The sequence below is a fragment of the Diadema setosum genome, chromosome 9 (genome assembly GCF_964275005.1).
Source record: "Diadema setosum chromosome 9, eeDiaSeto1, whole genome shotgun sequence".
NCBI lineage: Eukaryota > Metazoa > Echinodermata > Echinoidea > Diadematoida > Diadematidae > Diadema > Diadema setosum.
Window position 1 is genome coordinate 5,951,829 of NC_092693.1, and position 21,599 is coordinate 5,973,427.

The window sequence follows — 21,599 nt, forward strand, 5'->3', positions numbered from 1 at the left end:
CAGTGGTTTACACACATTTGGTGAAGCTTTAAAAAAGGGAATGAGACCAACCTATACATGTGGATTGAGTGAATGCAGCATTATTAGTATATATCTATATATATATATTAGTAGAATATGTCACCAGAATTTAGTAAAAAAAAAAACACACAACAAACAAAACAGACAATTCAATTGAACTATAAATTTTCAAAGATTTAGTGCCATCATCACTGGATGAGAAGACTACCAAACTTCATGACATCATGCATGCACACAGACAGATATACAGATATCAGAGAATTCCAAAAAAATTCATTTGTTGCTGTTGAAAGGACAAATTCTTTTGAATTGCTATTGACATACATGTAATGTTAAGGGTAATACCATACCCCTGCTTCCTGAAAGAGGTAAGTCAAGTGCTCTTTTATTATGCTAGAAAAGAGAAATTATGTTGAATTTTCTGAATATTTTCTTTATATTGTTGTACATGCATGAAGTGTTACGTCTCCACATCCAGCACTAGCGGCACCACAATTTCAAAACTTCAATACTTTTCATAGAACTGTTCAATTTTAAAACTTCAAAACTTTTCATAGAACTGTTCAATTTCAACTTTGCCGACATGATCAACTAATATTGCTGCATCTCCTCAATCACCACATATGTTAATGGGTGCGTTCGAGCGCTCTAAAGCCAACCAAAGCGAACTGAACCAAAGCCTACCGTACCGAACTGTGCCAGTTTTGGAGCGTTCGAGCGCTCTGTGGAGAAAGCGTACCTCATGAGTTATTTTTAGAAAAGGTCATCCACCTAGCGCTTGAACTACTTACAGGTGTCCCGAACAAGGAGAATGATGTTTTTGCATTGTGACGTATGCACATGATATGCGCATGCTTTACAGCAAACTTTGGGTACGTTTTGGTACGCTTTTGGAGCCCATCGGGAAGTGGTCCACTTTTGGCTCGGTACAGTACAGTACAGTACATTTTGGGAACGTTCGAGCGCTCCTCTGGCGCGGGTACAGTACGGTACAGTTCGCTTTAGGAGAGCGCTCGAACGCACCCTTAGTTTTCATTCTCCTGTAAAACAAAGAGAGAATTGAAACCTGTTTGCCTTAGCATTGTAATCTGCTGAAAAAGGACATTTCTCATTTAAAACTGTGACCCCTTTTTGTGTGCATATTCTCTTCTTCAAATTAGTCATGAACTTAATTTCGAAGTGCCACCTATCTACAATCAGCGTGAAAAGATACAAGATGACATAAAATCTCTCGGAAGTAATATCGACCATGACATTACCTGTATTCTGATTGATGGCAAAAGTTCCATCCCCACCAATAATGGCCAGGGTGATGGTATCTCCCACATCGTCATCGCTCACATAGACGGTCCCCACTTCGTAGTTTTGGTTGGCCGTCTCATCCATGCGGAAGAAGTAGTCGTCCGGATTGAAGACGGGCGCCTCCGGGGCATCGGCCAGGGAGATGACCACCGTGGCCGTGCTGGACAAAGGCTGGTTGCCGCCGTCCATGGCGCTGACCGTGAAGGTGTAGTAGCGGGGACCCTTCTCGTAGTCCAGGACACTAGTGGGGGAGATGTCCCCACTGGTGCTGTTGATTGAGAAGACGGTGGAAGTCGTCACGATACTGTAGGTGAGCTCAGCATTTACCCCAGTGTCGCAGTCAGTGGCAACCACTGTGTAGCAGGGAAGAAATCCAGCGAGATAATCAGTGTGAATACAAGGTGGTTCATAGAACTGCCGAACAGTTAACAACATTGTAATCCCCCACAAATATCCATGCTACAAGATAGCACAGTCTTGTGCAGATCCTATAACATCTTATATCATACCATTTATCCTTCACATCCTTTTTGTTTGATCACAGAAGACTAAAGCTATCGTCGCACAATGAAAAGGCATCTACTGTAATCTTGTCAGGCAGAGAATCTCACAGAAGAATGACCTTTGACCTCACCTGTGGCTATGGTGTCTCCGGGCTCTGCGGTTTCTGGGACATCATTGAAACTGAGGACGTCTTGACTGAAGGTTGGTTCACAGTTATTGATGTCCTCCACCATAACATTCACCTGCAAACACAAGGAAGCAGGAGTTTAACAGTGCACATCCCGATCCCATGTAAATGCTGTGCACAGTGCAAAGCACAGTAGTCGTAATGAATCAGTCATAACCCACCTTAAAGTGGGATTATTCCGGTTAGAGGCAGCATACTTTCTCTTTGCATTCACAGCTCACACAATTGGCATTGCAAATGAAACTCAAAAATTTTATAGCCACCTAAATTATTTGACTGGAAGTGTGGTTAAATTACTAGATTATGGTCTTTGACCATATAACAAAATATTCAGAATATCCAATCAAATGCTATTTGTACGCACAAGTGCACTCTATGTACATTGCTAACCCTTTAGCAACTGACGATTCCATACTTAATGGCCTATTGTTCCCCAGAAGGTACAGCAATACATACTACTCTCATTTCGACAACTTTCTAAATTATGTAAAATGGCTCACTGCACGTTTATTTTTGTTTGTTATACGTTATGTTTAATTGAAAGCCTATTCTCTTTTCCAAGAGAGCGGTGTGTCACAGAAGTAATTCTAACATACTTTTGTTGACCTTTGAAATTATGTAATTATATAGTTAATATGAAAATAAAAAAAGTGGTAAAGCATAAGCTATAACAAAACAGAAGGGCAGTTTCGGGCGTTTTCCCAAGTAATAAGACGGGCAGTTTTGAGCGGTTCAGTTACTAATGGGTTACGGATGACTTACCCTGACTTCAGAGGTCAAAGGGTCATCTGCTGTGTCTTCTACAGCCTGAACAGTGAGGAAGTAGGTAGGTAGCTCTTCATACAAAACCTGCTCTGTCAGGGTGATGGTGCCGTCTTGAGCGTTGATGGTGTGCGTGGGGCGATTCGCGGGCCCGATGATCAAATACGTCACCGCCACATTCCGCTTGAACGACTCTGCAGTTATTTGAGTGACTCTGCGATTGGGTGGGTGGGGGGGGGGGGTAAGGAGTATGGAAGAGAGTATAGTAAACCAAGTAAACTCGGCTGAAAATGTGGCAAGATAAGCCAATTCGGAAATCCAGTTTGTGCATGAGCAGAAAGAGGTCATTTGTATTGAGAGACAGGTTGGTTTTTAAATTCACTCAGATAAGTATCTGTGATGCAATGATTATTCATGCAATCCTTATTAATGATGCCTGCCAGTACATCCACCTGACAGCAAGCCTGGTATTTGGCAATGTTAACAGAAAAAGTTTGTTAATGTATTCAATACAGCACAATGATATGGATGCTTCCCGAAGTGTTGATTGACGAACTATTCTGCTCACTTGACTTCACATCAGGTTCATTCTTTGTTTGAATACGAGCTCCATAAATTGCTATGTTGGGCAAGCTGAAGCATTATGTCGCTTTGAATTGAGTGAAGTGCCTAACTAACTGAGAAAAACGAAAGGTCATTTGTACCCATGAGCTGTCTCCGAACTGGCTTATTGGAAGGAGAGTCTGATAATCCAAATGCATTTTCTTTTTTTTTCTTTGACATGGATGGTAAGGATGCAATGGATGCTTGCAAGCAAGCAGCCACAGGACCATCAGCGTTAGGTCCCCCTGAAGGATTGGATAGTGAGGATGATATGACATGCCTACTACAGGGCCACAACTACAGCTTTATAAATCTTTGATAATCCATGGTCTTATCTACTGAGCTGCACTAGCTTCTATTGGAGCTGACCAGTGTCTCTGTGTGTGAATTGTGGGTTTAGTACATCAGAGAATATGGCATGATGTACAAAAGAGTTTTTTTTTTTTTCAATTTGACTACATTTATATATTTAAGGCACATTTGATTCTCTGCTCATGTAATGCATAGTAAACCACACTTCTGTGGGAAGATAACTAATCAAGGCTGTTTCTTTCTTTTTTCTTGTTTTTTCTTCTTTTTTTTTTTTGGGGGGGGTTGGGTTGACTTCCAGTATTTCCTTTGTCTGGATTCATTCATTTGTCTGCTCACAGGAGAGGGGAATATCTCAGGGCTAAACTCACACTTGATTGGCCTGTGCCTCGTTGACGGAGGCTTCGTAAGGATCCTCGCGAAATTGCGGCGGGTATGAGCCACCATACACAGAGACGGAGGCCGTGACATCGGAGAATACATCTGCCCTCGTGCCCCTGGCATACACGCTGAGGATGTACTCCTCATTCGCCACGTAATTGGTGTCCGCCGTCACTTCGGTGTTGATGCATCCACTAGTTTCATCAACAGAAAACCAGCCATTTCCACCTGAAATTGAGGTAGAAAATATTGTCGTCATCGACTTATTCCTTTGTCTTGTTCAGATTTGCTGTTGCTCTATGCAATGGTGTCAAAATATCTTCCTAAGTATCAACATGAAGTTCCTATGGAACATCATGCAGAGAGAATGGAGCTGAAATTTGTTCTAGATGGTTTATGTTACTATCATTGATATGTTACTATCATCTTGATCATGCACTCAAGTAAATTCAAACTTTGCAAAAACTTCTATCACAGCGTGTACTGTAGAAAAATCATGGCATAGTTATCAGTGCACGGGAAACTAAACAGTGATAACCAATGACAAAGAATATATTGCTGAACTAACACTACTTGAACACTTGCTGTATGACGTGGTGCCTACCAAAATGTACAATTGTACTACAATGACTCTTACAATATATTTAAATTTCCTCAGATATATTGTATCTCCCTCCTCCAACTGAAATTGACATTAGTGAGATATCTCACATGGCTCCCAGATACTTACTCTGTATATTGTACATTCTTGCTCCAAAGACAATGATGCCCAATACAATGATTTCCCAATACAATGATGCCCAATGCTTGTCCCACAATTTTAATGGTACTTATACAAAGCACATACTTGATATGCATAACACATAAAGACATTGCCAAAGAAGTCACAAATGTCATCACTAAATATGACACCAGCAAAATCTCTAAAAACCATTAATAATGGAGTCTACTTTATCTATATCGGCTACATTAAATCTTCACGTGCAGAACAGTCCCCAAATTATTCTGTTTTGATGTGAATACAAGTACATATGCAGGGCTCGACACTAACAGTGGCCCGGTGGCCCAGGGCCACCAAAAATGCACGTCGGGCCACCGAAATTTCAGAAATGAAGAATTTGGCGGCCTGATCGGGCCACCAAAAAAGGTTGAATGTTTGCCTTTGGGCCACGAAAAATAAAAGTTAGTGTGGAGCCCTGACATATGTCTTGAGGACATGGCTCAAGCCAAATATGCTCATGTGCTTTGGGGCTTGACGATCAGATAGGCCGGACACTCACCTGCACGCAGAAAGTATGTGATCTCGGTCCCCGCGTCGATGTCCGCAGCAGTGAGGGTGTAGATACAGGCCTGGTTGGGGGCATCAAGGGGTACGACGGCGATGTAGGGGGACACTTCCATGGTCCAGTAAGGGGGCTCATCGGCATCTTGGATACTGAAGACCACTCGCAGAGTGTCAAGCATATCTGCAGATCAGAAAAGCAAGGGAGAGGAAGGGGGGGGGGGGAGAAAACACATGAAAACAGTAAATATGACTAGTTATTTAATGTACATCATGTAATAAGATGTTTTCTGACTGCATGAACTTAATGACTCTTCCCAAATTTCTCTCTATAATGGGATATACAGTGTTGATACTTCTCGGGCAAAATCCAAATTTGCGTTTAATGAATACTGTGAGAGACATCACTGTAACTTCTTTATCTGAATTGCTGGTTACATACACCTTATGCTTATTATGGCTTGTGATGATTAGAAACAGAAATTGATATCAAAATTTTATTCATACACACTTATGGCTCCACAAGACAAAACACACATAAACTATGAGTGAAATTCTTAAAAGACATTGAAAAATATTTGTCACAAAGGATTTTTAGTTTAAAGGTCCAGTTTACCTTTGGGAGCAGTGATTTCAAAAATGTTCAAGATATCACATTTGATGCATATGTGTAGGTCTGTTATATCATAAAACATCCTACCATATTAAATATTTGCAATAAAACCTAAAATATAAGGAGATATCAGGGTTTTTCTCAGTAAACCGTAACTGTATACGGTTTAGTCTGGAAACATTTTTATTATAACTATTGTTCACATTTTGTGTATTTAACAACACTTAACATCGATTATACGGATTCAAATTTTGACAGTGGTTGTTTCTATCCCTAACTCACATTTTAGAACTATTTTAAAGCACTAATGCTTTCATCTGCAAATGGTAAATTATGCCTTTAACCGAGTGTTTTTGTTCTCTCAATTTCTCAATCTTGGGTCATTAAGAGTTCGCATACATAGGAATAGCACAATACACACAATATAACCCTCTTCTCACATTTTACGTATTTTTCACTGCTTTGTTTATCAACTTGAAAAACACATTTTACTTCTTCTTCTTTTTTTTTTTGTTCCAGTTACTCAACTGTGGAAAATTGTGTGTGTGTGTGTGTGTGTGTGTGTGTTTGTCTACATGAGCGTGTGTACACATGTACAAAAGTAGAGAGTCTGTAAAGTGGGTGTGGAGTCTGCATTGAAACTATTCAGTGCTGACCTCATATTCCCCTTTGAACTTGCTGTGTGCCACACTGAAGTCCATCCATTGGCTGTCATGTATAATGCGATGCACAAATAAATGAATAGCAAGTTGTTTGTTGCTGGATAGAAGCAAGGAGCTACTGACAGCAGAGATTACTGGCTTAGATGTAGCCAGAGTATAAGGGGTAAAAAATGCAAGGTTAAACAGGTGTCCTACTGGTAAGTGGAAGGTGAATGGATATCTTCCTGAGATTTCATTTGGATGAAAGTATTGAACATTGCTGCCAACGTGACAGCTGTACAATACTTTCCTTGACATAATTTTTCAGATGGTATGGTTCTTTAACTTCCATTGCAACAGATGTTTATAAGGCATGTGCATAAAACAACTATTTCAACCCAAATTGTTCCCCCTGGTTATGTCCTACACAGCTATTATTTTCCTTCAAACTTTTAAAGACACCAGCATGATAGGCAGTCAATTATTTTATTTTATACATTTTGTTTATTTTTCAATTTCTACTTGTTGTGCTTATGTAAGTACACACACACAAACAAACACAACATTGTGGACTACTACCACTGGTATTTTTTATAACTGCAGTGCAGCATGTACAATGTAGATGTCATGATTGTTACTTGTTTCATTTTCTTTGATATGAATTAGGCCTACACAATACAGGTAATAGTCATGAAAATTACAAGTATGAAACCAAACGAAAAATACTTTTCTTTGTCGTTTTCAATTCTTAGTGGGTTGTCACTTGCAGATTTACTGCATTCTATTCCTGCTTTTGGTTTGCGAACGGATAGGATCATCATGTAGCAGGATGTGAAAAAAAGAGTGAAAGATGGCTAACCAGTCAATGATAGTCCCATCAATCATTCCACTGACTTCCTTCAGCATTTTAACCTGACATGAAAGGCAAAGAGGAAATTCTCCATGCTGACAGGGCCCAGTCACTCTTTCCTGGGCTAGGGATGAATGAATAACAAGGAGCCCAGTTAATTTTCCAATCTGTCTTGTCCCAACAATCATCCAAAGAATCCCTCTATATATAGCGCATGTCAGGAGCAATTCAAGAGGCAGACCCCCCCCCCCCCATACACACACATTCCACTGGCTTTGCGAATTGGATACACAATGACCCCCCCCCCCTCCTTTGTCACACCTGTAGTGTCATTGAAAGAGGATGACGCTAACTCATTGTGTACATTTTGCCTTTCTTTAGTCATAGAACAAAGAAGTTGGCTTGTCTGCTAAAGGGACAGTACTTAATCACTCAAGCATGAATGTCCCCACTGAGCTCCAGAAGAGAGACAGCGCAGTAACGTATCCACTTGATCCGAGCAATACCCTACGGAGACTGAGCATCTACATTTAGTCTCATTACATCACAGAAGCCACTTGATATTGATATCATATGGACTCTTTGCTCCTCAAAATATCACATATTTGCTGCAATCTTGGGTAGAATCTTTTAGAAGAGATAGGCTTCTACTCCCCAAGCCCCTTTTATTCCCCACCATTATATCAAGTGCTTGCAAAATCAACAGCACATCTACCCAACCAGTCAGACCCTGTACCATCCATGCACTGTTAGCATTGTACACACAATTGCCAGGTGTGGTATACCATGTACTGTATGTGGGGTACAAAGGGTACCCGTACAAGTGAACCTGGTATACCGCAGAAGCAAAGGACCCGTCTTACACATCCACCATAATGACATGCTTTGTCTAAGTTTCTTTTAATCTCTCTCTCCCTCTCTTACACTTGCATATATGAACACACTTGCATACATGAACACACACACACAAACACACTGACACACAACTCTGCAGAATAACAGCACCATCCCCCCCCCCCCCCTCTTTTCGATCAGTCTACAACATGTATACAGTGTAAATCAACGCCAATGTACGCAACGGTGGAGTACAATGAGTCATACACAGAGAATGCAGACCAAGCCGAATCCTGGCCTTCTCACTGTGCATGAAATGCCTTTTCACAGAACCCCACCTACTGGTAATGCTGTTGACTTTTCCTCCTCCACATCTTTTTGTCTTTCTGTTGGGGGGGGGGGGGGGACTCTTTCTCTCTCTCTCTCTCTCTGTCTTCCAATAAGAGAATGTTCACATTATGTGATCAACGAATGGAATAACAATTCAAACAGTCTGACAAACAATTGAGGCTTGTTGGTTTGGACTCTGTCTTGTCGGCACAGACAAAGAGCATGGAGTCAGGATCAGAGAAAAGAATAGATAAGAGATAGGACACCATAGGGAAAAGAGAAAGACACATGTACACCCAAATTCCTTCATGTTCCATGAGATAAGACTGTGGACTTGTCCTTCGAGATGCTGGAAAGATCTCACAGAACACATTTGTACATTGTAAAGCTCTACCTTCTATTCTTTGCAATCATCTGGAAGAAGACATACAAATATTTTACAAGTTTCAATGTAAAAAAAAACAGAAAATGAAATTTTCAAAGTTTTCAAAGTAAGGTCATCATCAATTAGAGAAAATTCTAATCTTTTAAATGATTACATAACATACAATATGTAGTAATGACATACCGTGTCAAGAGATTTTTTGAAGATATTACTAAAATTATCACATACATTTAATCACTTGCAGCAAGTTCAATCTCAAATACATCTCAAGTTGATAAAAATGGATGTATTGTGATATCAGTTTTGCCATTTAAACACTTCATTTCTTTAGATATGTACACATTGTATTCAAAAGACAGTTTTGTACGGTGAAGATGGCCTGAACCAAGAAATTCACAGGTAACTACAGAGAGAACTTTCAAAGATGGATGTGAATGGACCTACATTGTATGTAAAATCATATCACTCCTATATTACTATATATTGCATATCTTTAGATATACACATTGTATTTAAAAGACATTTTTGTACGGTATAGATGGCCTGAACCACGAAATTTCACAGGTAACTACAGAGAGAACAGCTTTTACTTTCAAAGATGGATGTGAATGGACCTAGGTTGTATGTAAAATCTTATTACTCCTATATTACTTATATTGCATGTTTATAGAATTAGCCTTTAGGTATATGGTACCGCAATAAAAGATAGAATTCATAAATACACTCTTAAAAGAATAATGTCTAGGTTCATTCCACTAAACACAAATCAGATGCGTCACTACCTAGAGATATACAAGGTTGTGTACATGTACATAAGTACTTTGTATTTGTACTTTGCTCAGTTAAGTGACATTTTTCGTTTAGCATTTGGAGCAAAATTGATCCTGATCTACAGAAACATAAGTGATGCCATTATAAGTCACTGCAGGCATGGTCGCAATAAAGCAGGCTGTTTAAATTCACTTCGGTGCATGTGTGTATTTTACTCAAGAATAACTCTTTATGTGCCATCGTGGAAACCCCCTGTGTGCCACGTTATTCCGAGACTCGAAGGTAGTCATGCTTTGAGGAAGAATTCTGTTTTTCTAATTTGTATAACCTCTAGAAATTTCTGTTAGGATTGGCATAATAGTAGGCCAAAGTTAAAGAGGAATGCCAAACTTTGTTTCGAAATAAATTGTATGACGCATCTATTTTCAATTTCTCTTTCGAATGACCAGTTGCTACATTACTGTAAAGGCATGACTTTTGCACATAAAACCGTAACATAAACTTAGAATGTACGAGCAAATCTAGTTGGGAACACCGCTTGATAGTCAATCAGCACATAAAATGCAAGCCCTATATGAGAGGAACAAAAGCACGAAAAACACTTTCATTGTGCCGCGGGATTAGTAGTGATTAGCGATTTATCGATCGGTTTGGCGGCTTTGTTTGTTGAGCAGAATATGCGAAGTTGGCACGCCGTCGACTGAGCTGGATGTGCGAACGTGGCACATAAAGAGTTAAGAAGAATCTTAAAACCTGCTCACTCCAAATTTGAAGTAGGACCTGAAGGTTATATTTGCAGACAAAAAAAAAAAAAGAAGATATTTCAAAAGTTCACATTTTCCGAACTCTTTCTAAAAGTGAAAACAAGAGGCTTAGCAATGTGCATGCAAACATAGTAGGTCTACACTAAAGATGAAATGTACAGTATTTTTACACCTTTGAAAATGAAATTCTCTTCTTCAAGAACACTGCTTAAAGAATGGTACAGTATATGTGGAGATGAGAATTGGGCTTTTAACTTTTTACAAGATATCAAGAAAACACTGATGATTAACTGGTATAGTACAGAGCATACCATATTAAGAGGAATTCAGAGTTTATTCAATGAAATCAGGTTTGGAATGACTGAAACATCCAAAAACAACAAACCAATTTTCATCAAATAAACGTTGAATTCCTCATAAAATTGCCTGCTCTTTCATATTTCATAAGAGGTTTCTCATTATCTTACCAAAAAGTGTTAGAAACCTGAAATTAGGTCTCGACCAAAACTATACGATAACTTTAAAGGCATTACAAACTATGGAATAGGGAAATGTAATTGAACTAACTTGGAAGATAGAAGCCTGAAGCTGTAAAGGTGTGATCACACAAAATTGAGATCACAGTGCTGTAAATCTCATTCCTACATCATCTGGGAAAGAAACTTTTCTTACAAAAGGTTGTATGAAAGAATTAAAAGGATTGTATAGTATTGGTTGAGGTAAGGATTCAGCTTTTAACTTCTTTTTTCTTTTCTGAGATACTACATCTTATGAAATGTTAAAGAGTATACAATTCTAAGTGGAATTCACAGTTTATTGATGAAAATCAGTTTTGAAAAGACCTGAGATATATCCAAAAACAAAGTAACACAAAGCCATCCTACAGTAAGTATTAAAGGTGGGTCCCACCTTTTATTGAGATCGCCTTTGTTTTCGATATCTCAGCCATTTCAAGACCAATTTTGACCCAAATAAACTTTGACTTCCTCTTAGAATTTTATGCTTTTTCATATTTCATAAGGAGTTTCTCATTATCTCCAAAAATCATCCTCAAACATGTTGGGAACCTGAAGCCCCATCTCAACTGAAATTGTACCATCCCTGTAATGCTATTGTCACATTTTTCATTTCTACTTTGTCTCTACTTTGACTTTAATATGACACAGCCAAAAAAACAAAAACAGAACAAAACAAACACCATTCTGACTTCACTGAAGTTGAAGAACTTAAAATAAAAATAAAGTTCATGGTACCCAGTAATCATGAGCTGACATTACACCCTTGAAAAATGGTACACACAATCGTAAGTTTCGCTATTTAAGTTCCTGCTGAAACTGCAAAGTCACATTACACTATACATGTACTGAACTGTATCAAATGTCTGCAAAAAAAAAAAGTAACTTGTACAAAAAATATTTCATATAATTCATAAACGGAATTTTATAACACACTGTTGTATTTTCGATTACCAGTATATGTGAAAACAAGAGTGCAGTGAATGGACTGTGACCTGCACACACACATAACACACACACACACACACACCACCTGATACAATGTACGATAGTTTTTCCCCAACATGACTCCAAAAATACCACTTCTCAGACTGGTGGTGTCAGTGTGTGGCTAAAACCACAACTTCGCCAAGAGGTCATACAAATGACTCCTTCATGAAAAACAAGGCCATGTGTAAGTCAGTTGGAATGTTGTGGTGTGTGTGGGGGGGGGGGGGGGGGAGGGGGGACCATTTCAAATTATACTAAGTGCATTCATTCACAACTGCATTGATTGCACAAAGACTTGCTGCAGCTGAGGTGTATGTGTAATTTGAGGAAAATCACTCAGAAAAGTAGTGGGTGATTCTTTCTTTCTTTATCATACATCAAGAAGGCAGCAAATGAAATATTCATGGAGTGTATTGAAGACACCAAAAGACACAGTGAAATAGGTATCAAACATGCAGTGGTACAGTACTACAAATTTAGAAAAATATTATAATTTTTTACTAAGAACTGAAGAGGAAAGACAACTCCACTGGAATGATATGTAGTGTGATAAATTAGGAAGTTTGATAGTTTATTCCACTAGCAAATTTAATGTATTCAAGGTAATTACAGTGTACATGTACATGTAAGTACATTGTAAGGTATGGAATATACCACAGCAACTTACATTGTACACGTACAGATCTGTATACAATTGTACACGTACAGATCTGTATACAATTGTACACGTGAAAACCCAGAGGACCTACAAAATAGAATGCACTTCCAATATCACTATAAAATTAAGACCTATACACTGTAAGTATGGGAAGAGAAAAAGACACAAGACGGGCTACATGAGCTACAAATAATGATTCTACATGTAAGATACTCACTATAGCTCCATGCCAAGACCGAGCTAATTTACTTCCTCCAGCTCAGAAAGACTAATTTTTTACGTCAAGTACAAAGTACAATAGTATGTTAACTGATTATATGAAATGTGATGAGCAAAAATATTCACCGTGCAATAACTAGATTCAAATTATAGTGAGTGTTAATAGTAACCTCATGTAGTGCATTATCATCTGTGGTAGTTACTGAGATGTTGAGTTGTCCACTCCTGAGTTACATGGTTGTATACAATGTCATGATATATGATGCAATTTATCCAAACGACAGCTGCCTATGATTATGTACTATTTGGAAAAAAAGTTTCCTGCAAACATGCCATATTGCGGGAATAGTTAGAGCATGAAGCTACTAGCTTCATGGTTTAGCGGGAGTATGCCCCTCTCAGCAAGCCTACACTCTAATATCTCCTCATGATTTACTGATGACAAGAGAATTACAGGTTGTGGTTCAACAACTTCCTCATTCAGGAAGTAATGAATTAACACACGGGACTGCAGGTACTTACCTCTTCCACACACACACACACACACACACACACACAATGAAAACTAGACTCGGAATTTGTCAAGACTGACAAATTAGGTGATCCGAATTTTTTATAATCAATGATTCGAGTCCTGATCGCAATAGGCATGACCATATAGGTTTCATCTGTGTTTAGAGACATTGGCCGTGTGATATTTGGATTCTCATTTAGAAAAGAGAGTCAGGTCTGCCATCTTTGGTACCAAATTCGGTATACGCTATAACGAAGATACAGAATGAAGTATATTTGACCATTGACCCAACTTTGCACAGCCAAGATGGCATCTGAGCAAAAAGTGGTTATTTTGCGAAATGATTCTTGTAACATGGTCTTTGCTTGTGCAAAATATGGGAAAGATAGGACATGTACTCACCAAGATACAGGTTGAAACATTTATGACCTTTGACCTTAATTTAGATACCCAAGATGGTGTCTGATCAAGTACAGTATTCATCGCATAATCGGGCATCTGATAATCGGGAACCTCGCTTAAATGACATACGCTTCCCAGAAACATTTCCAATGCACGTTATTTTCACTGGATAATCGGGCGGGGACCTCTGATAAACGGGACAATTTTTCTTCAAGCGATCTTTGATTTTGTTGAAATTTTACACAAAAAATCTACCAAAATACCACAACAATATTTCAAAGATTCCCTATCAGTTGTCGTTTACATCAAACTTACAAAGCAAGCTTCGGACTGGTGTGTTTTGACCTCCGTCCATCCAGTACACGTACATTTCAGCTCGCTGCCCGCCTTCGCTTTTCTGTACATGTGTATATATGGCGAGCTAGATCGCTACAACACATGTACAGTGCACTGATCGCAGCAAGTAAACAATCAAGCCGTGATGATTGAATGATTGAAGGACTTTTCATTGACGTTCCCACATCAGTTCTGGGTAATCATTTCCCATGGTTGTGGATATGTGGATACCGAACGCCCTACGTGTCCAAGAATTCTACGAATGTTTAAGAAAGTGCTAGCTTTTAATCCACATATTTTGTGTTTGAAGAGAGGTGACAGAAGAAGAACCCGGTTGCGATTACTCTACATCATTGCGAGAATGCAGGGACAGCTAGAGGGTCGCACCGAGGGGTAGCGTGGTTGTGTATTCATATATATCACGTACATGTACAGTACGTCAGTATGCATGTGTGTGTGTGCACTACATAATGTACATGTCGTATGCCGTTAGTGTATGGTGAGTGCTCATCGCGAAATCGGGCACCCCGCTTAAAGGGGCTGTGTTTGCTACTCCCAACCTGTCCCGATTATGCGATGAATACTGTAGTTGTTATTGTATGAAATAATGTACATGTACGTGACATGAACTAAACATGTGCAAAATATGGGGATGATAGGGGCTGTTCTTTACAGGAAGAAGTACATATGACCTTTGACCCCACTTTGCACAGACAAGATGGCCTCTGAGCCAAAAATGGTTATTTCATGAAATGATTCTTGTAACATGGTCTTTACGTGTGCAAAATATGGGAAAGATAGGACATGTATTTACCAAGATACAGGATGAAACATTTATGACCTTTGACCCTAATTTACATATCCAAGATTGTGTCGTGATTGTGTGCAAAAAAATTTGAGCTCGATTTGAGCATACAAATATTTCAACGCGCGCATACGCGCACGTTTTCAGAGAAAATATGAATTTTGAGAATATGACTAAAATGCCCATAACTTGAAATGTATGTGACGTAAATTTCATTGAAAAATTCCATTCCATTAATGAGATATGAATGAAAATGTGTTTTCATATAATGATGTCATAGTGACGTCACGGTCGACTGATCACATTGATACATTACATTTGTCGTCTTTGGGACATGATACATATTAATGGTATGAGTTTGAAGTTGATACTCTGAGTACTTTCTGAGTACGTAGATACACAACTTTTGTCCAGAAATAAAGAAAGAAGAAGAAGAAGAACAAAGAATCCGTACAGATACAGAAGGTGATCTGAGAGGATACTCGGATCACCTAATTCTTACTTTTTTGTTACTGCAAAGGCTGTTATTTCGGGTACAGATACTCTATTTTCACCAGTGAGGAGGTCACAGACATTTTTGTGAGATGTTGTTTTCGCTGTTTTGACACAGAGGCTAATGTAAGCGCCCTAATACCTTCCCGTTTGCAATATTTTCATCTGTTGTTAAATTTGCTCAGTGTGAAGATATATCATGGGCGCAACTGTCGCAGGAGCAAATGTCACAGAACTGTATTTTCTGCATTTCTGGCTTAGAAAACTGTAAAAAACAATATGCAGTAATAATAGAAATAAACATTTGCATGCCCTTTTTGTTGTAATGAAAAAACAAGAGACCCGCGGGTCTAGCGCTCACCTGAGTATCGCAAGTTCACCTTTCACGCAGTCACTAATCTAAATTATTTGACGAAAATCCATCATGAGGTTTTCAGGAAGAAGCTGAAAATGTACAATTCAGGCCCCCATTTGGACCTTCCCAACCCCCCCCCCCCCCCCCCCCGCCCCCAAGAGGGGCACCCCTGGATTTGCTATGAACAAACTTGAAACTACAGTCATCAATGTACTAACTCATAGTATTAACTTAGCTCTATCACTTCTGGTTCTAGAGAAGAAGATTTTTACAGATTCCTTAATTTTGGGGGTTTGGGCCCCCTGGGGGCCCCCTGGGTGGGGCATGGTGCCCATTTTACGAAATTGAGTTCCTAACCCCCTAGGGATGCTACCTGCCAAGTTTGATGAAAATCGGTCTTGGGGTTTTCAAGAAGAAGATGAAAATGTAAAAAGTTTACGCACGACGGACGACGGACGACGGACGAAGGGCAATCGCAATAGCTCACTTGAGCCTTTGGCTCAGGTGAGCTAAAATAACCATGATAAACATAGATTTGATTTTGACAAAATTGTTGGTATTCAGTGAGACGATCGTGTGAAACTGCATGTAAATGTGTACGATATGTGTTCTCTGCATGAAGGCCTTCACACACTAATGAAGGTTTCATTTGAAAACATTTGATGGGATCTGCCTACAATTGGCACCGACAGGTCATTTCCGGAATGGATGTGTACGCATGATTACTGCATAGTACATGCATACGTCCAAAGCAGGATCAAATCATAGCCATGCAAAGTAAGCTCGGTATGGTGGGGTCCTGCTGAGCACTCCATTGATTTCATGGGTCACAGCAATTGATTTTATTGACAAACCGCAAGGCTCATACACACTGCCCACAATGCAAATGACTGGTTGCCGATGTAAATGAGTGTTGTATACCATTATAATAACATCCATGGATATACAGTTGGTGTAACTGTCGCAATAATGAATGTACTGTAATATACACTCTGTGTGTGACAATTCAAACTCTGCAACACAGAGACATGTACTGTAGCTGCCACATGTCCAAAAAGTTGCATAAAGGTCCATGTACATGTAGTACCCTTGACTGTCACGAACAACAAATTAAACAGCAAAACTGTTCAAAGCTACTGCAGACCATAAGACGATTAAAAATACAGAACATGCAAACATGACTGAAGATTTATAAGGCCGGAATGCTCACTTTATCACCAACCGGGTATTTCCCTTCCCCCCCCCCCCCCCCCCCCCCCCCCGGCCCAAAGCATACAGTACTGGTATACCATTGGTACTTTAGAAAGGAAAGGGAACATACATTGTACAAATTTATTTATGTAAATTTGATGTAGACCTATATCTTTGTACTACTGTATGTAGTAGAAGTTGACGTCAAACTCAAAGTCAGAATGCAATAATGGAAGATTGTATACAGTGTTCACCTGTAGCCCATGCCCTGTACACATTGTACATGTATAAGTTTGCGCGATAAAACGCTGTCACAATGTCCATGATTTCACGTCTTTCAAGCATGATACGCAAGAAAGAGGGTCTGTTTATGTATGTAATCTCTTGCCTCTCCCAGGCATGTGTACGGCAAATAGCCTGCTGCACAGACTCAATTCCGAATTGTCTCAATTGCTCAGGCAACCCAAGTTGGTATTTAGGATGATGGCCTCTTCCACCCTGTAAGATTTCTCATCGTCCCCTTTGTTTCACCGCACCATCAAGATGCGGAGGTCTGAACGGAGGGCATCAAGTTACCAAATCACTGGCCCCCACAACGTTTCTGAGTGAGAGGGGAGGAAAAAAAGAAGGCGTAGGTTTACTCCAATGCAATACGCATACTACTGCAGGTTCGGGTCCACCTATTCTGAACTTTTCACACCAGCTCTTGACTTGAATCTGCCTTGCATTATGCATGTTTGCCTGCCTGCTGCCTGCATGAGGTCACATGCACTAGACTCAAATGGAGATGTGTTACGATTCAAGAGGACCATGCCACGACTTTACATTGTACATCAGCCAAGCTGCAGTACGAAATGATTCGGTTTCGGCACATTTACATTTCGCTGCCAAGCCTACAGTAGATGACATTTTAAATGATCCAAAGTTCTGTAGCACAGATACGTTTATTTAGTTTTTTAACGCATACAGTAGTACCAGTAGCTCAATTATTTTTACTATTCAGTAGTAAGTATAGGCCTTTTTTTTTTTTTGGTAAATTACTCTTTTATACTTGCAGCTGATGATAAATGTATTTGGTCATTTCTTACCAAGTCATCATGTTATCTCCATTACAAACATGCAAACACTATTTGATAGTCATCAAAAGTAATAAGTTGGACATATATGCACAATGGTGCACATTTTTGTATTGTATACAGTACTGTATGTCATTTACATGTATGTGCATTTAATATGTTATCTCACAGAGGTGCTCTGTGACAACATTCTTCAGTGAGCATGATGTGTGTGTGTAGTAACAGTTTTTTTAATCTCTGCAGACAAGCCATTAAGAGACTGTACATTGAAGACATGGCTGCATGCAGCTCTGCACTGATGTACTGTATACTACGCCTCCAACCCGAGGCAGGATGCTGTGTTTGAGTGCTGCGCATGGAGAATAGCAAAGGAGCAGATCCTTCTAGTACATTTTGAGTGCCAGGAGGCAGTGTAAATATCGGCCGGGGATAAGGGTCTTATCGATCGCACCGTAATAGCTCTGAAGACAGGTTTGCTTATTTTCCTGTCACCTCTCCAAGCCAGCCATATGCACCCCGCTCAACAAGAAATGACAAGTCTGTTTAGGCAAAACCGATCTGCTACAATCAATCACTCGTCTCTATACTTGTACAATGTAAGTATCCTATCCCCCAATGAAAGAGAGAAGCACATTTTATTGGTAAACTACCGGTAGGAGAACTGTGTAATATGTAAGACCTTGTAATGACTCTACAACTCGTACAGGGATAATCCAATCAAAAGACAAGACAAGCATTATAACTACAGTATATACAAGCAATTTCAAAATTACTTCTTCTTTCTATTTTCTCTAAACTGGTAAAAATGTAGCAGTCATCATCTGGGTTACTGGGTTACGAAATACCACTTTACAGCAACATTATTCCTAGTGTTAAAGAAAAACATTGTAACACTGAAACACATGGATCTGCATGTTGTGCAATGTACATTGTACAACTAAACTGTAACATTATAAATCCAAATAACTTTCTTATGGTATAATGATAACAACAAAATATCTGATTACAGAAAAATACTCTTTTTGTGCAGACTGTCATGCCATGTTTCAACCGAGTGCACGGACATGATACTACTTACGTGTAAAACCAGTACATAGCACAAGGAATAATCAATATAATTATTTTTTTTAGAGGTACATGTACTTGTCCAGCATGACAGATATACACTGTAGTGTCCATGTATCTTATCATTTCTATTTTTTTTTAAATCAAATTTTATGCATTAATATGTACATTGTACACATATTTGTCTGAAAACTAAAGAAATGATGCTACATGGTATTATCATACATATTTTCATTCGCCAAGTTAATAACTGACGAGACAAATCAAACTTCAAATCCCTATTACCACGATGAATGAGTTGACAAGAAAGGAATGCTTTGAAGTTCAGGCTGCCAAGCCGCCGATCCCAGTGAGGCATCACAGACACAGAGACCGTCATGTGTACGAGACCTTTCTCATGAGCTCTGTGCTAGTCGCAGAGATACATGTAGCAGACATGTTGTAGATATGCGCGACCACCTCCCCCCCCCCCCCCAACTGGTCGCATTCTTGAGTACTGTTAACACAGCCAAAGGCTCATGTCTGATGTAATGAAAGGGCAAGGAGGCCCCCCTATGGGTCAATCTCATTCCCGTAAATTAGATCTCTCCCCGCTGCATTGTTTTGCATAAAGTTTCACAAGTCAAAGGTATTCACTATCAAACCTGCCAATTTGGTTCCTTTGGTTCTGCCTACAAATTTGGTTCCTGTGTATTCCCCCTTTCATGAATTCTAAATCATGCATCCCCCATGGTGCGTGTTGTTCAAGCAATTTCGGAAAGCGGATGGAGTGGTGGTACAATGTACAAATGTGGTGTAGTACTTCTGCAGTTTGTTGATGGCAAGAATCCACTGAATTCACATGTAAATCACAGTCAGGAAGGTGCCAAAGAGCCATCAGTGTGTGTTTCATGTACAGTGTACATGATAGGATATTGTACAATGTACAATACATTTTGTACAATTTACATGGTATGCATCTGATTCAGCAAAAGTCCCAAATCTGGGACACTTATAAAAATATTCTACACTGTACACTGTATGTACATTATTGTACATTTCTGCATATTTTCACATGTGCTTATCACCCCTACCAATATCACTGTTTCATGTGCAATGTGAATACCGGTATATCCCAACACGTACAATGTAACAATCCCACAATGTTCTCAACATCTGACCAATCATAATGAAACTGATGCTGTTTGTCAATTAACATCCTACAATCCCATTCCACCTTGATCGAGAGGGGTGGTAGTGGCCCTCTACTCTAGAGCAGGACCGCCCAGTGGCCACCCTACAGAATACCGTAAAACGATGAATGTTTGTACATGCATTTCAATTTTGTGAATTTCGAGAGAACCAAGATTTGCAAAATTACAATGCACACGAAAGTTCTTGCCTACACTATGTATGCATGCCAGAGGCAATTTGCAGAATTTCATGCTGTAAAACAGGCCATCAGCTCCAATTTGCACAAATTTCAAGCCTTGAAAATATCTTGCTTTTACAGTCCATCTGTCCATACAATTGTACAAATTTGTAGTACACTTTGTACCAGTTAACTAGTAATTGTAATAAGAAACTTCTAAAGTTTGTCATTAGCGGGTATCAAGGTGAGACTCTAGAGATTCACTTGATATTAATGCTTTTTAATGCTTTTATTGTACATTGTAGGCATCTGTCAGTTGTCCTGAGATAATATAGATTTCAAATTATGATATTGAACTTTAAAATTAAAAACAGAGGGGTTTTCAACATGTGAGCTGTCTATTTCAGTTTAAAGGGCTTGCTGCTTTTCAAGACCATCCACCCTACCTCCCCCCCCCCCCCCTTGATGATTCATAAACATGCAGAATAGATTATGCCTTTCACATTCAAGGAGCAAAGTATGATAGAAACAAGGCATGCATACAGCACTATGGGTTTTCAAGAGTGACACAAAACAATGGCGCAATACCAACATGCCCTGATCTACAAATTACATTGTAATATGTGAGCAGTCACAGACTCATCACTACTATCTTGACTGTGATTTAAATCGAAAGTTGTAATACTATAAAGTGTGTCTGCACTAAGGTTGGGGAATTTATATTCCTCCTACAACCAAAAGTGATTCAGGCTAAAAGCATGATGGCCTATTTTAACAGACTGGTAAAACATTATAGTGACATGACTTCATTCATATCACATGACCCAGGACCATTTGAGAATATGCATGCATGCTGATAGATCTGTTGCATGATCCTGCCCCGCAAAGGCTGCGACATAATACGCACCTTGGCTACAAGTGCATCTAGACATTACATCGGGATACACTGTACATATTACAACTTCCTAAAACCCTGTCTATCCATTGCTGGACAGTCTTGACTGGGCAATATACACACATGACTGGGGGGTGATATTTTCCTTACCGGCGCCGCGGGCAGATGCAATATCAATCACTTGGCTCGCTGACAG

The 21,599-nt window shown here is 39.4% G+C and overlaps 1 protein-coding gene across 1 annotated transcript in view; it reads right to left on the reverse strand.

Moving 5' to 3' along the window:
* The window catches only part of LOC140232980 (neural-cadherin-like), a 62,679-nt gene that overhangs the window by 33,182 nt on the left and 7,898 nt on the right, over nucleotides 1–21,599 (reverse strand). The window contains exons 2-6 of the mRNA XM_072313085.1: nucleotides 5,350–5,535; nucleotides 4,060–4,297; nucleotides 2,777–2,990; nucleotides 1,958–2,069; nucleotides 1,281–1,676 (exon numbers count right to left, since the gene is read on the reverse strand). Of these exons, the coding sequence (XP_072169186.1) occupies nucleotides 1,281–1,676; nucleotides 1,958–2,069; nucleotides 2,777–2,990; nucleotides 4,060–4,297; nucleotides 5,350–5,535 (1,146 nt within the window). The remainder of the gene's footprint in view (nucleotides 1–1,280; nucleotides 1,677–1,957; nucleotides 2,070–2,776; nucleotides 2,991–4,059; nucleotides 4,298–5,349; nucleotides 5,536–21,599) is intronic.